At 37.4% G+C, this 16264-nt stretch overlaps 2 protein-coding genes across 6 annotated transcripts in view; one reads left to right on the top strand and one right to left on the bottom strand.

The window, feature by feature from the left end:
• The window catches only part of CC2D2A (coiled-coil and C2 domain containing 2A), a 150388-nt gene extending 144345 nt beyond the window's left edge, over positions 1-6043 (top strand). For all 5 annotated transcript variants that reach the window (XM_062212709.1, XM_062212708.1, XM_062212705.1 and 2 more), the window contains 4 exons: positions 877-999; positions 3314-3372; positions 5029-5206; positions 5779-6043. In XM_062212709.1, the coding sequence (XP_062068693.1) occupies positions 877-999; positions 3314-3372; positions 5029-5206; positions 5779-5967 (549 nt within the window). In that variant the 3' untranslated portion in view covers positions 5968-6043. The remainder of the gene's footprint in view (positions 1-876; positions 1000-3313; positions 3373-5028; positions 5207-5778) is intronic.
• Positions 6044-8742: 2699 nt separating this feature from the next.
• Positions 8743-16264, bottom strand: part of FBXL5 (F-box and leucine rich repeat protein 5) — a 58850-nt gene continuing 51328 nt past the window's right edge. Inside the window, exon 11 of the mRNA XM_062212710.1 lies at positions 8743-9533. Within this exon, the coding sequence (XP_062068694.1) occupies positions 9457-9533 (77 nt within the window). The 3' untranslated portion in view covers positions 8743-9456. The remainder of the gene's footprint in view (positions 9534-16264) is intronic.

Below are 16264 nucleotides of genomic sequence, written 5' to 3'. Positions count from 1 at the left end.
CTGGGCCAGACAGAAGCCAGGAGCTTCTTCTGGGTCTCCCACGTGGGTGCAGGGGCCCAAGTACCTGGACCATCTGCTGCTTTAGCACATTAGCAGGGAGCTAGATTGGAAGTGAAACAGCTGAGACTCAAATCGGTGCCCTTATGGGCAGCTTTACCTGCTGTGCTGCAACGCCCGCCTCTGATATATCATCGTATTAGATACTCCTTGGGTTAGAACTGTGTCATTCACTACTTAACCCAATAAACCTGGGACTGAACACCAGTTAGATGAAAACACTTAATCTGTGCTAGACATATCATTCAATATGACTAGAATATGCCATGAGGTAAGCTAGTGCTAAAGATTGAATGGCAAGTAATGCCTATGGTGAACATTCTCAAGGCGAAAGTTTAAAACAATAGTGAAGATGCAGATAAATAATCAGGCAGTTACAAACAATGACAAATGATAGAACAGCTAATAGTTATTGAGCACTTACTACATATCCTATGCATTTTTCTAATAAGTACAGGTAAATCAACTCTGAATTCACTTAGCCTTATGAAGTAGTTGTTACAATTCCATTCTTATAGATGAGAAAACTGAGGAACAAAAAAGTTAGATAAATCATCCAAGTTCAGACAATTAAAAAGTGTTAGGGTCAAAATTCAAATGCATGTAGTCTAGTTCCATAACCAACATGCCACACTGCCTCAACAAGACAGGTGTGGAGAGCTGTAGAAACAAAGAGGTACACATTTAATTTAGGGAGCTGGAAAAGCAGGGTAGGAAAGAAAACATGTATAGTCTATGTGTCCATACAATATGCTCACACACCAGAGACATGCATGTATTTTGGATAACATATATGCTAATATGGTATTGGTTTTTTAGGTTTGGTTTAATATTCAACAATATGATTCTCCACTAAGGATAAATTTTGATGTTACCAAGCCCAAGCTATGGAAATCTTTCTTTTCAAGAAGCCTTCCATACCCTGGCCTTTCCAGTGTTCAGGTACAATTTTTTGTTTATTTTTAAAGATTTATTTATTTGAAAGGCCAAATTACAGGAAGCAGAGGTAGAGACAGAGGTCTTCATTTGTTAGTTCACTCCCAAATGGCCAAACGGCCTCAGCCAGGCCAATCCAAAGCCAGGAGTCTGAAGCTTCTTCTAGGTCTCCCAGATGGGTGCAATGACTTGGGCCAGCTTCTACAGCTCTCCCAGGCCATAGCAGAGAGCTGGATTGAAAGTGGAGCAGCCAGGACTTGAACTGGCATCCATATGGGATGCTGGCACTGCAGGTGGCAGCTTTACCCACTATGCCACAGCACCTGCTCCAGGTATAATTCTTTTACTAATAATAGAAAAAAGAAAGTGTATTATACTATGTAGCTACATTTTTCCCCCTTAATCCCACTCTTGGGTAAGTCTACAACCATATTTTTCAAACTTACCTGAGCTCCTCATATGTCTTTATGTAGGTGTGAAAAGATCAATATATGCATTTTAATGTCAAACAGTTTTGATATAAAAATTCCCATAATAAATACCACAAAATATATTCCATTTATTTTTTTTAAATGGTGGTCTCAATTTGCCAATTCAGTTTCATGACTGCTAATCAAACATGAAATCAAATGTCAGATATGATCCCTTAGAGGCTTATAATTTAGAGGGTCCTGGCCAGTGGAAGACGGTAAGTGGTAAGCCTGAGTTGTTTACTAAAACTTTGTTTTCTTCCTATCAAACAAATCAGTATACACATGCATCTGTGTATCAAACCTTTCTTTAAAAAAAAAAAAAATATTGTCCTAGAGAAATTTTCTCATATGTGAGAAGATGACATATACAAGATTTTGTGAACCGGAATGACAAGAGAAAAATTGCTACATGCTAGAATGCTAGGAGTTAAAATGAATCAATATAATGAATCAGGGCCTGCTCCATAAACAGGTAATGCCGCCACTTGTGGTGCCAGCATCCCACATGGGCAAAAAGTTCCAGTTCTGGCCGCTCTACTTCCAATCCAGCGCCCTGCTAATGTGCTTAGGGAAGCAGCAGAAAATGCTCCAAGTGCTTTAGCCCCTGCACTCACAGGGGTGACCCAGAAGATCCTGGCTTCAGCCTGTCCCAGCCACAGCTGCTGCAGCCATTTAGGGAGTAACCCAGCAGATGGAAGATCTGTCTGTTGGTCTCGCCCCCATCTCTCTGTAATTCTTTCAAATAAATTAATTAAATCTTTTTTAAAAATATTTTAATGGGGGCCAGCACTGTGGTGTAGTGGGTTGAGCCTCTGCCTGCGGTGCCAGCATCCCTTGTGGGCACCCGTTTGAGTCCCAGACACTTCCGATCACGCTCCCTACTGGTGGCCTGGGAAGCTAGCAGACAACGGCCCAGGTGCTTGGTCCCCTGCACCCGTGGGGAATCCCAGAAGAAGCTCCTGGCTCCAGATCAGCCCAGCTTCAGCTGCCGTGGCAATTTGGGGAGTGAACTAGTGGGTGGAGGATCTGTTTCTCCCTCTCTCACATGCTCTCTGAGGCTCTGCTTCTCAAATAAACCAAAGAGAGAAGGAGAGGCAAAGAGAGGTCTTTCAACTGTTTCACTCCCCAAATGGCTGCGACAGCTGGAGTTTTGCTGATCGGAATCCAGGAGCTTCTTCCAAGTCTCCCACACGGGTGCAGAGGCCCAAGCACTTGGGCCATCTTCTACTGCTTTCCCAGGCCATAGCAGAGAGCTGGATCCGAAGTGGAGCAGCCGGGACTCTTTACCCCCTACGACACAGCGCTGGCCCCCATAAATAAGTAAATCTTTAAAAAAAAAAACACAAAACTCTATTGATGAACTTAGCACTCTGAAAATTTGCTATAATCTCTAATGTTAAGCAAGAGCAAGTTTCATATTCACAAAGTAAAATGATCACATGACATTAATAGGCAATACAGTATGAAAATCATTAAGCATATTATGTTGTCTATTTTCACTTACTATAACATAAGCACCATCATGGCAGGGATTTTTATTCATGGTCATATCTCTGTCCTCATCACCTGAGAAAAGTTCTGTGCACAAAGAAGGTACTCAGCATTAGTTGAATGAAGGAATGCTAATTCACATCATGGTTATCTCTGTGACAACAGAGAACGGAAATGAAATTGACAGCTACATAGCCCTATTTGACTTACAGTTGTTCATGACTATACTGGCATCCGTTATCCTCTGTATATTACTGAATGTCTGAGATTTCATTATTTTTAAAAATTTTTTAAAAAAGGAATGTACCTACTGAAATTAAGTATAGATGATTTCTGACCTAGTTTATCTTTTATAGCCTGAAGAGCTAATTTACCAATGCACAGACAAAGCTGCAGCAGCTGAATTACAAGACAGGTAATGTAACGTTCATAAATCCACATATAATCTGTCATTAGAAATGAATGCTAAACTTTAAGCCACCTCCCAGCCTGGATCACTGAAATAATTTGGACAATTTAATTTTAATTCATGTTTATAGATACCAAGTAGGGATGAGAGCTCAGAATCCCAAAGCTCAAGAGGAGGCGTTACTTCTCTTTGTCCCACACCATAATGATGTGAATACAACTAACTTATCTCATTATCCGTCCTCAGATTAGAGTTTAACACCATGTTATTATGGGTCTTGTTGAGACACATCATTATCCTCAATTTACTATCTCTTCTGCCAGTTAGTGGCTTCTAGAACTTTAGCTAGTTTATGCACCTACCTGCATAGAATACATGAGTCCTTCCTTATAATTTATTCTCCCAGTTACACAAAAGTGGAATCTGAGGCTGAGTGGCCTACATACTGTTGAGTGTTAAAGGGGGCTCCTAAACCCAAATTTCAAAGCTTATGTGCCATTTCTACTATAGCAAGCTGTGTGGGAAAAAAGCATGTCAGTTTCACAAGATTAAATCTCACTCCTTTAAGATTATTTGAAAACAACCAGTTAACTGTTTCCATACAGCCTTGAGATCCCCATGCACAACAATATCCAATTTTTTTTTCCTTCTAGTAGCTGTTGCATGCTACTGATTAGACTCAAGTTATTTATTTCTGTACTACTAAAGTGCTTGGTAATTGATTTACATCCTTGCTCAGATCATTTTGAAACCCAAAACAAAAATATGTAACTGCCAACAAAGAATTACATCCTAAGGCTACTGCACAACAGGAAATTGGCTGGTCTCTACTCTGTGCATGGTTACATGATAGATAAGAACCCATCAGCAGGGTTTCCATTTGAATGCTAGCTCCCTTGCTTCAGTCAAGTCACTTAAGCTACCTCAACTTCCCCCTTAACTGTAAAATCAAGACAATATCCCCTACTCTCATGCAGTTATTTTGGGGATTAAGTAAACATGTTTAAGCAGCATTTACCATAGTGCCTGGTAAATAATGGCTTAATAAACTGTAGCCATTTTCCTCATTCCAAGTTCAAGCTTCACACCCTATGCACTCAATACGTGCACATACTAAAGTTGCAATGATGCTTGGTATTTTTAAGGCAATTTCAAAACAATTTATCATGAATAAAAGTCATTGGGAAAAAATTAGTATAAGGCACTAACAGCTTTACAAATATTTCAGGCCTTCAACATATGCCTGGGTCTATTTCTATATATGTTACCAACAAGAAAATTGATAAAATATCTTATGATAATCAAAAGTCTCATAGTAAATGTATTGAAGGCCATCACTCAGTGCTCCCTTCCCCCTCTTACATTTCAGGCATTTGCTATCGCGCTTACAATATCATCTACTTTGTATTTACAAAATATTTTTAAAATGGGTCTATAGCCCATCTCAACCCATATACAATCCTTCAGGACAAGGATTTGTATCAATTTTTGAATTCGCAGGGATTAGCCCATATTAGGTACTAACTATGCCTGATGAATGACATCACCAACAAAATATAATTGGGTGATCATCTGAATCCCTACTGCATACAATTTTTTTTTAACAAGCAAAGTCAAGTCACTAAAAAAAAAAAAAAAAATGGAATTTGCTTTTACAAACAGGATTGAAAAAATACTAAAAGAAAAAATCATGGACTGGAGGCCACGTCACCTGACTCGGTGGAACAGGTACTGTACCTCCACTCTGCGTCACTTCTTGCCTCTGTTGGAAAGAAGTCAAGGAGAGGATGTGGAAGACGACCACAGAGCAGAACTGCTGAAACAGCTGGGTGACTATAGGGTGAGTACAAGCAGATCCTAAATTCACCGTGGTGATCTGCTGGTTTCAAACAGAAAATGAACCATTCTACCCTGTCTTCCATGTTTGACATCATCCCCACACTCTTTTCTTGAGGTAGCAAATGCTAGAAAAGGTCCAAGAATCACACCTGCATACAATGTTGTCCAAAAAGAGAGTAGCTGCATGCCATTAATCCTATCAAGTGTCCTGAGATTCACTTTGAGATTTTCTTTGCTCATATGCCCATCCGTCTTGATTACTGTGGCCAAGGGGATGGAATACACTGAAAAGTTTAATCTAAATTCTGAATTACCAGAGTTACTAGGGGCTGTCAGAAAGAGAAAGGGAACAATGACTGGATGAGTGGCATCTTACATAAGTAAAACAAAGTAAAGCAGGTAAGACAAAGATTAAGTCCCTCTCCATTTTCTGTATTGCTAAAATATAGGTGAATAGAAAACATCACTAAATTGATTATTATATTAAGAACTGTATACAATTATATAGCAAAAAACAAAAACGAACCTTAAATCTTCAGATTTCAGTAACAACTAATTTTTTTCTCTCCTCAGTTCTCGGGATTTCCCCTTCACATGGCCTATTCAGAAGTGAAGCCCTTGATTGAAGCTGTATATAGCACTGGTGTACATAACATTGATGTTCCTAATGTTGAATTTGCTTTAGCTGTATATATCCACCCGTATCCCAAAAATGTCTTGTCTGTTTGGATTTATGTTGCCTCCCTTATACGAAGTAGGTAGTTTTTACATGATATAAAAAGTATAATGAAAATATTAAGTGGGGTATAAGAATATTTTTAAATTATATTGATATCAAAAGGAGTAAAATACTTGAAAATAATGAAATAAAATCATTATATATTTTCAAACTGTGCAAAAGTGTTTTTATTAGTGTTCATTTCTCTACTTTGACCCTAAGTTCAATTGAAACTACTTGCAGGAGGATACATTACAAGCATCATGCATCTAAGGCTTTAATACTTGCTTACCTCTAGCCTGGATTCCTTCTTCCTTGCCTTCATTCTTGTCCAGAATGTAAACCATATTTAAAAGACTCAGTAAAACAACGCTTCACAACTTTTCTGGGGAAAGGAGGAACAGTTTTGCAGAATCACATTTTTAATGAGTATCTCATGTTACTCTATGGAAATATGGAACAAGCACATCCATGTGTGTGTATCCACTGCAACAATGTAGTATTTTAGTAAAAACAGGAATATAAATATTTATCCAAAGCAAAATAGTTAAGAAAAAAACAAACTGCCATGACTTGTGACAGCACCACAGTCCCAAAAGTCCCATGTGGAAACTCTAATCCCCAGTGAGGGTATTTGGATAGGGCCCTGGAAAGTAATTAGGTCATGAGTAAAGCCCTTATGATGGGAATAGTGTGCTGCTAGGAGACGGAACAGAGCTTGTTCACTCTTTTTTTCTCCCTCTCTCTTTGCTATCTGAAGTCTAATGAGAGGATGACCATCAAACTGCCCAAACGACACTGGATCCTGAACTTGATCATGGACTTCCCAGCCTCTAGAACTGTGAAAAACAGATGTTTATTGTTTCTACAGTATTTCGTTACAGTAGCTCCAACCAAGACAAATTCATATACTACCAAGCGATTAAAAAGGGTCTGGTATTCCTTATTGGTGCCAGTTCATATCCTGGCTGCTCCAAAATAAACCAAATATATAATGTCTCATCAGTCACTAATTAGCTCCTTTATATAGGACAAATATGTATAAAACTTCATAGAGTATGTGTCTAAGCAACTGTGGGCGCAGGGTAAGGGAGACTGTAGAAAACAGTGAAATAATGAATTCCCACAAGACGGTGAATTCCCACAAGACGGTGTGCTGACATAGTGAAGTCAGTTTGACTGACTGCCAAAATGGTTTATTAACAAATCAAAGAAGAACAGGCATCTCAAGTACCTAGGATCTCTGAGGAAACTAACTGCTTGGAACCAGTGAAGTTATAAAGGACAACATTTAAGACAAGCCCTGAAACATCCTTCAGTCATGATCTGTTTCCATACGGGCTACCAAAACTTCCCTCAACAATATTCAATTGCTTTTTAATCACAAGATAAACTGCAGTACTCCCTTGAACGGGCCATCAGTATGGATAAGCAATTTTATCATACAGTTCATGTAAATACAAGATGAAGCACATGCTAGAATGAGACTCACCTCAGAATTCTTGTAGTGTGTTTTTCTCAAAACAGTCCCTAATATCAACTTTTCAAATAAACTTTATTAAGCAGTTAAGGAAATAAAAATACATAACTACAAAAGAACCAACCTAACAAAATAAACTTCTGGTCCTGTAACTACTCAGTTCAGATTTCTTTTCTAGTTCTCTTAGGGAATTAAGAACTTGTTCTCTCCCTTGTGGCTAGATGTAGTGGTGCCATTAAAGACACAACTACTTAAGCCTAAGAGAAAACTCAAAAGCTAAAATGGTCTGGTTATACAGTGCCCCACCCTAACTGCAAGAAACTTCCAAGGCTCCATCTTACATTTTGCAAATTTTAACAGTAATGCAATCAAAATGAGAGAAACAGAGCAGGGTAAAGCTTCAAAGATATCTTCTTTTTTCAAAAAAGATTTATTTCAAAGTCAGAGTTACATAGAGAGACAGAGATCTTCCATCTGCTGGCTCACTCCTAAATTGGCCACAATGACCAGGGCTGGAACAGGCCAAAGCCAGGAGCTTCATCTGGTTCTCCCACAGGGGTGCAGGAGCACAAGCACTCAGACCATCTTCTGCTGCTTTTCTCAGGCCATTAGCAGAGAGCTGGATCAGAAGTGGAACAGCCGGGACACAAACCAACACCCATATGGGATGTGGGCATCGAGGTTCACAGCTTACCCACTACATCACAATGCCAGCACCAAATATATTGCCTAAGTTGATCCTACCTTGAAATGCAGAGAAGTATAGAGTAGGCTCTAATTGTTACTTTAAAACGTTTCCATGAATTCTTTATATTCCCATCAAATGATTGTTCCTTCTCTAGACAACACTGTCCAAAATAAGAGTATTCTCTTAGCCTGAACTAGAATCTGTCTATAGTTATCTCTCTCCTACTCATTCTCTCCCAAAATAAAACAAAAACATACCTAGGGCCACAAAGAACCTGAATGCAAGATTACTTCCTCTTGGTAGTCTTGCATATATTTATAAAAACAAATGCCATGTTGCCATTTTCCTCTTCATGACATAAAGTTATACACAGAACATAAACCTGACCTAATATGTGCTTTTCTGAGTGGTAGGTCTCTACTCTCATGATCTTTTCAAAAAGCAATGAAGATAAACACAAAACTTCAAATTCTGACTACTGAATACTTCCAAAAAAATTTAGCTCAACAAAACTTAGTATTTGTCTAAAACATTATTTGTCATGGTAATGATTTCATACGTGCCCAAAAGACAAAATATTTAGTCTTATTTTACAGAAAAACCTAGATTGAGATTTATAATAAATTGACAACCAAAAAAGACATTACTTGGTAAAGTTCTCAAAGTAAGTTTTATTGATACATTTCTTCAAATGATTGTAGGATTTTAAAAATCCCCCTCAAATTTGACAACTTAGGAACAGTGATGGGAACCAGGGGTTTTGAAGAAAGCAAATAGAAACAGATTGATGCTATGTTAGCTCATTGAGCTATCACCAAGAAGCCAATTTATTGATAATATAAACAGAATCTCTTATGTGTATGTTTGAATTGGCCCTCTGAAAATTGTCCAAATAAAGGAAATGTTATGGAAAAGAGATTAGTCTCCCAAATGTACAATCTTTGAAAATAAAACTTCAGAAATTTAAGTTTTGGAAAAAATCTGCAAAGCTTGATGTACAGTGCTTATACATAACAAGAACCAATAACTCCCTTTAAGTTTAAAATTCAAAATAACCTTAAAAATACTTTAACTGGCATGGTATTAGCAACATTCTTTTGAAAGTATTTCATTTAAAAGAAATCTGATACAATTGTTCTAACCCTTATGAAAACATCTAATCCTTTTCTGAAACAAAAACATAATTTGTAAGAGAAACAACACTGTACAATTCACTGGTAATTAAGATTTCTGAGATTGTAGGAGTAGGGCCAAAACAAGTCACACTTAAAAGGGATGGTTAACACAGGAAATGTGCTGTAAGTAAAGTGCATGAAAGGAAGCCTGCTCAGCTAAATGAAGTAGACAAAGGTCAGGAGTCAAGGGTCATTCACCAGAGCGGCAGCAGGCTCGAAAACCACACTGCAAATTCTGGCATCCACTGGCGGTATCAGCGTGAGGACCTGTATGAAAACAGAAAAATGTGAAAGGAAGAATTTCTCAGATCACATAAAAGTAATTTTACTTATGAGGGAGCTAAAAATGTATTTGTTTACTAGCAGTACACTTACATTACAGAAGTAAAATCTCACAATGGGTACATTAAAAGTCAGGGAAGAAAATATCACCAAAAGCAGTTTGACTTTGGTTAATATATCCTTTGTGGTCCAAGAGGTAAGTGGAAAAAGCGAAATAATTTTTTGGCAGTAATCTTACAAGATGAAAGTCCAAGAAAAAGAAACAATCCACAGAAACAAGATTGGAGGTCAATTTAACAACACATTTTTATAATCTGAACAGTCTTCCTAGAATTAAATAAGGCAAGACAATCCTACCTGTTAATAGATAACCAAGAGTCCAATATTGAACAATTACAATAAATTCAAAATTTATAATAAAATATAGAAAAAGTTAACCATACTTTTATTTAAACATTTGTAACTAAAAAAAAATCATATGGCAGGATTAGATGAAAATGTTTTTCCAAAGTTATGCATATAAGTGACTAAATAAAAATTAAGGCACAATAAAAAAGTGATGTACTTTCAAAAAAGGAGCAAAACATTTGTAGAATAACTGAAATTTTATTCTAGTCACACTGTACTACCTAGACAGTAGATAAAAGCTGCGTTAGTGAACAAAGCTGAGAATTCAAAATATCAAAGAGGTTTCACAGCACATACTCAAATGTTAAGTACTTTGAATAAATGAGCTCTCACAGAAGCAAGCAACTGTGGAAAAGGCTGTTTCAACTAAGTGAAATCTTTCAATATGACTGCACTATGAACAAACAAAGAGTTTATCAGTTCTTCACCTACATATTAGAACACAATTGTTTGGGGCCAGCGCCGTGGCTCACTTGGCTAATCCTCCACCTGTGGCACCGGCACCCCATATGGGCACCAGGTTCTAGTCCCGGCTGCTCCTCTTCCAGTCCAGCTCTCTGCTGTGGCCCAGGAAGGCAGTAGAGGATGGCCCAGGTGACTGGGTGCCTGCACCCGCATGGGAGACCAGGAGGAGGCACCTAGCTCCGGGCTTCAGATCGGCGCAGCATCGGCCTTGGCGGTCATTTGGGGGGTGAACCAACGGAAGGAAGACCTTTCTGTCTGTCTCTCTCTCACTGTCTAACTCTACCTATCAAATAATTTTAAAAAAAACACACACAATTGTGACATAGACAATGAAAAATGAAAAAAGTACACAAAATACAATTTTATTACAGAATTATCAAGTGAATTGTAATTGAAAAACTTTACTTCTCTGGAATGATAGTTAGTTTAACTCAAACTTATTTTAAATTCGCAGGGCTTTTTCTTTTTTTAATTTATTTACTTGGGGGTCACTTACTGTGGCATAGCAGTTAAGCCACCATTTGCAGTGCCAATATCCCTTATGGGTGCCAGTTTAAGTCCCAGCTGCTCCACTTCTGATCCAGCTCATGTTAATATGCCTAGGAAAGCAGCAGGAGATGGCGCAAGTACTTGGGCCCCTGAATCCACGCGGGAGACCCAGAAGCAGCTCCTGGCTCCTGGCTTTGGGTTGGTCCAGCTCCAGCCATTGCAGCCTTCTGGGGAGTGAACCGGTAGATGGAAGATTGGTATCTCTCTAATTCTGCCTTTCAAATAAATCAGTAAATCTTAAAAAAAAATAAAAAAATTTTAATTGAAAGGCGCAGTTACAGCGAGAGAGAAAAGAGCACGAGCTCTTCCATTGCTGGTTCACTCCCCAGGTGGCTGCAATGGCTGGAGCTGGACCAACCCAAAGCAGGAGCCAGGAGCTTCATCCAATTCTCTCACGTGGATGGCAGGGCCATCCTCTACTGCTTTCCCCAAGCCATTAGTGTGGAGCTAGATTGGAAATGGAACAGTCAGGATGTTGGCAGCAGCTTTACCCTCTATGTCACACCACAAATCAGGCCCTAAATTCGTAGCTTTTTAAGGTGGCACTTGTGCCGAAAATACCAGAAGGAAATAATTACTTGCAACTAAATGCAAAGAAAAAACTTATTTCCAGAAATTTAACTTTCCTTGTCTTTCCAAGATAGTATAAACGAAATAACAGGACAAATTTCTTAAAGACTGAGTATAATATTCACACATCTCACTATAGAAATGACAACACATCTTTAAGAAAAGAAACTAGGACAGGCCAGTACCACGGCTCACTAGGCTAATCCTCCGCCTGTGGCGCCGGCACCCCGGGGTTCTAGTCCCAGTCGGGGCCTCAGATTCTGTCCAGGTTGCTCCTCTTCCAGGCCAGCTCTCTGCTGTGGCCCGGGAGTGCAGCCCAGATCCTTGGGCCCTGCACCCGCTTGGGAGACCAGGAGAAGCACCTGGCTCCTGGCTTCAGATCAGCGCGGCGTGCCAGCCACAGCAGCCATTGGGGGGTGATCCAACAGAAAAAAGGAAGACCTTTCTCTCTTTCTCTCACTGTCCACTCTGCCTGAAGGAAAGGGAAGGGAAAGGGAAGAGAAGAGAAAAGGGAAAGGAAAAGGAAAGGAAAGAAACGAAACGAAACTAGGGCCAGCACTGTGATATAGTGGATAAAGCCACTGCCCACAGTGCCAGCATCCCATATGGGCAACAGTTCAAATCCCAGCTACTCCACTTCTGATAGATGGAAACTCACTCACTCTTGCTCTCTCTCTCTCTCTCCTTCTTCTTCTCTATTTCTGCCTTTCAAATAAATTACTTTTAAAAATTAAACTAATGAACTTTATACATATGTTTGGAACTGCTATCGCTCATGATTTCATTTGTTTCCAAATAGTTATAATTAATTTTAAAACTAATGATGCCTGGGATTAGCTTTAAATTATTGAATGGGCAATGGTAACAGATGAAAGAGGGTTGACCAGGGTTATAACTGCTAAAACTGCTGGTACATGAGGACTTCTTATATTGTTTATATCTTTAAAGCTTTCCAACAGTTTAAAATTATCTTAAATGTAAAACTGAAATACCATAAAGCCTATTTTTATTTAATGAAAATAAATGTTATATTTTTAAATAAAAAATTAAATATGGCAAATATTCAAAGTTCAAAAAGCATCATTTTTGTGAAATTATTTCCCCTTAAAATAGGACAGTGTTATGTCATCTTAACCACAAAGTCAAGATAAAATTTTTTGGTACACACCATTAAGTATTTATTAGAAATGCCCTGATAAGGAATCCTATGTTTTGAAACTCCTAACACCATCAGCTTCTGACAAGGTGTTCCCTTTGAATATATTTCCAGTTTTACCTACAATGCAACTCCCACTGTCTTTCCCTTCTTAATTTGTCTTTCCTCATTCCCTACAGTAGTTACTGTTTTGCCCATCACGTAGTACCTGTTCCTAAGGCCCGAGTTCTGCCTCACTAACATGCCCCTGTCTTGAAACCTAGTCCAGGACAAAAGGCCTAGATTGCTAGGTTTTGTCAAGAAGTATCTGATCTATAATTTATCAGTGTGTAATTACATTCTAAGTTTCTTTTTAAAGGGAGAAATAAGGAGAGAGAGACATGGAGACTTTCATACAGTTTTCCAAACTAAGACATCCTAAAATACTTCAAAATGTCTATACTCTCATTAAGTATGCAACTGATTTACATGGGTAAAAAGTAAAAGGGGACCTCAAAGAAGCAATTGGTCAAGGAAGCTGTTCTCCTGGAGATTCACATTTATCCAGATCCCTACAGTTTTGAACTATCCTCCCCCGCGACTCTGAGGCCCAGCACCCTCAGTTTCTACCCTGGTTACCAGGGTCACTATGCTTCAATGTCAAATGGATGGTGATAGAAATAATAGGGGAAGAAAAGTATGGGAATAAAAGTTGCACTCTAAGATAGGTAGAAAGCTAATAATCCTGCTGTCAACAGTTCCTTCTTAGTCATAAAACAAAACTTCTGCTTTCACTGATATAAAATGTGCCCTCTGCTCTAAGTATGCACCAGAATATCTGAGTTCCAGTGGGATTCTAAGTGCACAGAGAAGTAATTAACAAACTGGTATTTCCAAATTTGAAAGTAAAGTCTCTCTAGAGAAGAATATTAAACACCTCAGAACTACAATCCTGTACTGAAGTCTGGAACAAAGCAATTACTGGTGTCTGATACTAATAATCATGAAATTTATAGTACCGATGAAAGGATTTTATTCTACCAAAGACCCAAAGCAAAACCAAAATAAAGACAACAACTGAAAGACCTTAAATATCACATAAGACTGCTCAGAAAACAAAAAAATGGACAACGGACATAATGAGGCAGCATTAGAAAGAAATATCATTAAGACAGGTTAGGTTGCCAGGTGTATCAAGTAGACAGCTATGCTGCCACAGATATTGACAAAAAGCAGTTTCTTTAAAATATTTATCACCAGCAGATTTTTATCTCAACACAGAACTCAGATGATTATGAGGAAGAAATTATAAAGAATAAACAAAATAGGAAAACAAAACTGCATAAGCACTAAATAAAATCATTTAAAATATTAAGTGAAAAGAACTATAAAGTTAGCTAATATCTCCCCCAATTTTTATTATTAAATGACTTGTTTTTCCTGGGTTTGAGGTGCTGTACTTTACTCAGGCTATATATCTGCACTTACCTTCACTTACCTTTAATTCCTCTTTAACTTAAATTAGAAACATAAGAGAGCAAATCATCTGAGACATCCAGAACTATGAACTAATCTATCTTAATTCATAAATTATAAATACATTGAATGCAAATATGTATGAAAGTTTATTTGCTATCATTGTTCAAATGTTATTCAGAGCACTAAAACTGCTATTACAATTAACACTTTAAAATGATAAAGAATTTTTTAAATGTTACAGCTAAGAAGGCTTTTATATTCAAATCCTTATCAATTAAATAGTAAATTTAAAAGTTATAAAGAATCATTCAGAATATTCAAAAGTTGCACTTCCTATCAGTGCTTAGGATAATGTTTTTTTGCTCAAAATAGTAATTATTTGAATCGCTAATGACAATTTTGTCAAAAATCTCTATTAGTGCTAAGTTTTGCTGTCCTTATCATTTACTACTCAATGACTAATGTTTCTTAGCATTTATTTCCTTTAATTAATAACCTAGCAGTTAATAACCTGATTAACTATGTAGATTTTCACTTAACAAAACACATTTAAAGGCTACGCTCAAATATTTAAAATATAATTTGGTACCTAAGTATGCTTCCTCATTACTCCACAGCCTTGTATTAAAACAGACTACTTTCAAAAATAATAATAATAAAAAGGGTGCCAAAGCAAGCCACTAGGCATTCACTAAATATTTAGAAGCTAAATTGTTTTGAAATTGTGATATCTTGCAAAACTAGTTACAATGCAACTGTAACACTTTGTAGGCTGTCCAACGTCCTTTTAGGGAAAAGATTACATCAAATCATTAGCTGGAACTCTGCAACACAAGTAACAAGTCACCCTATAAACTTTAAAGAAGTTCTAGCTCCCCCAAACCATACTATAAAACAAACTATAAAGGGAGAATGAATATTGGGTTATACAAGCACTTCAATTTCCTTTCAAATCTTTCAAAGTCAGATCACTTCATTAAAATTTATTCATCGAAAATTACCAATCATTTACCAAAACAAAAATCTTATATTTAATAGCTCCTTTGGAATTCTTTAACATTTACATATTCAAAACAGATTAACATGAAAAGACTACTGACATAGTGCAAAAGATTTTATATGTTAAATTTATCCCATCTAAAGTACTTTAAGAAGTTTAAAAACACATAAACACAAAACAAGTAACTAGGTCATAAAAATGAACTGATATTCAAGGCAGCATCACCCAAAACTCCTATATATCCCAAAATAAATATAATAAGTTAGGTCATTAGATTTATTCCCATGCATAACCTGTGTTGAAATCAATGTGAACAATTCAAAATTCAAATAAAATGTGTTCTTATAAAAGTAATTGCTTAGTTAATTATTAATATTATGAGAGTACTTCAAAAAGTTCATGGAAAGTGGAAATAAGCATTAAGTTTATTTTGCTGAAAATTTTTTGTAAACCCATGCATAGTCTTTTCATAATAACATTTTACTTGAACTTTTAGAAGACCCCTCATATGTCCTATTTGCTTAAGAAGTACACTGAGTCTACAATAATACAACTTCCTATTAAAACAAAAAACCTTTTACTTATTTGTTGAACTCTATTTAGTAGAGCCATTAAGCCTTTGACTATAATGTAAATTTAAAATGTTATCTCAAAAAATAAAATATTAAGAAAAAAAACAAAAACAAAAAACTCCCTTCTCAAACCAACTGCATCCACAAAAGTGAGTGCTATGGGGCCAGCGCTGTGGCATAGTAGGTAAACCCACCACTGCAGTGCTGGCATGCCATGTGGGTGCCAGTTCAAGTCCTGGCTGCTCTACTTTGATACAGCTCTCTGCTATGGCCTGGGAAAGCACTGGAAGATGGCCCAAGTGCTTGGGCCCTTGCACTTGTGTAGGAAACCCAGAAGAAGCTCCTTTAGCTTTGGACTGGCTCAGCTCCAACCAGTGGAGCCATTTGGGGAGTGAACCAGCAGATGGAAAGACCTATCACTTTCTTTCTGCTTCTCCCTCTCTGTAACTCTACCTTTCGAATAAATAAATAAATAAATCTTTAAAAAAATTAAAATAAAAAAAAATAAGTGCTACACTATATTTTGTTTTTGCCAGCT

The sequence above is a fragment of the Lepus europaeus genome, chromosome 16 (assembly GCF_033115175.1).
Source record: "Lepus europaeus isolate LE1 chromosome 16, mLepTim1.pri, whole genome shotgun sequence".
Classification (NCBI taxonomy): domain Eukaryota; kingdom Metazoa; phylum Chordata; class Mammalia; order Lagomorpha; family Leporidae; genus Lepus; species Lepus europaeus.
Note: the sequence above shows the minus strand (reverse complement) of the source record. Positions and strands in the feature narration are given on the sequence as shown.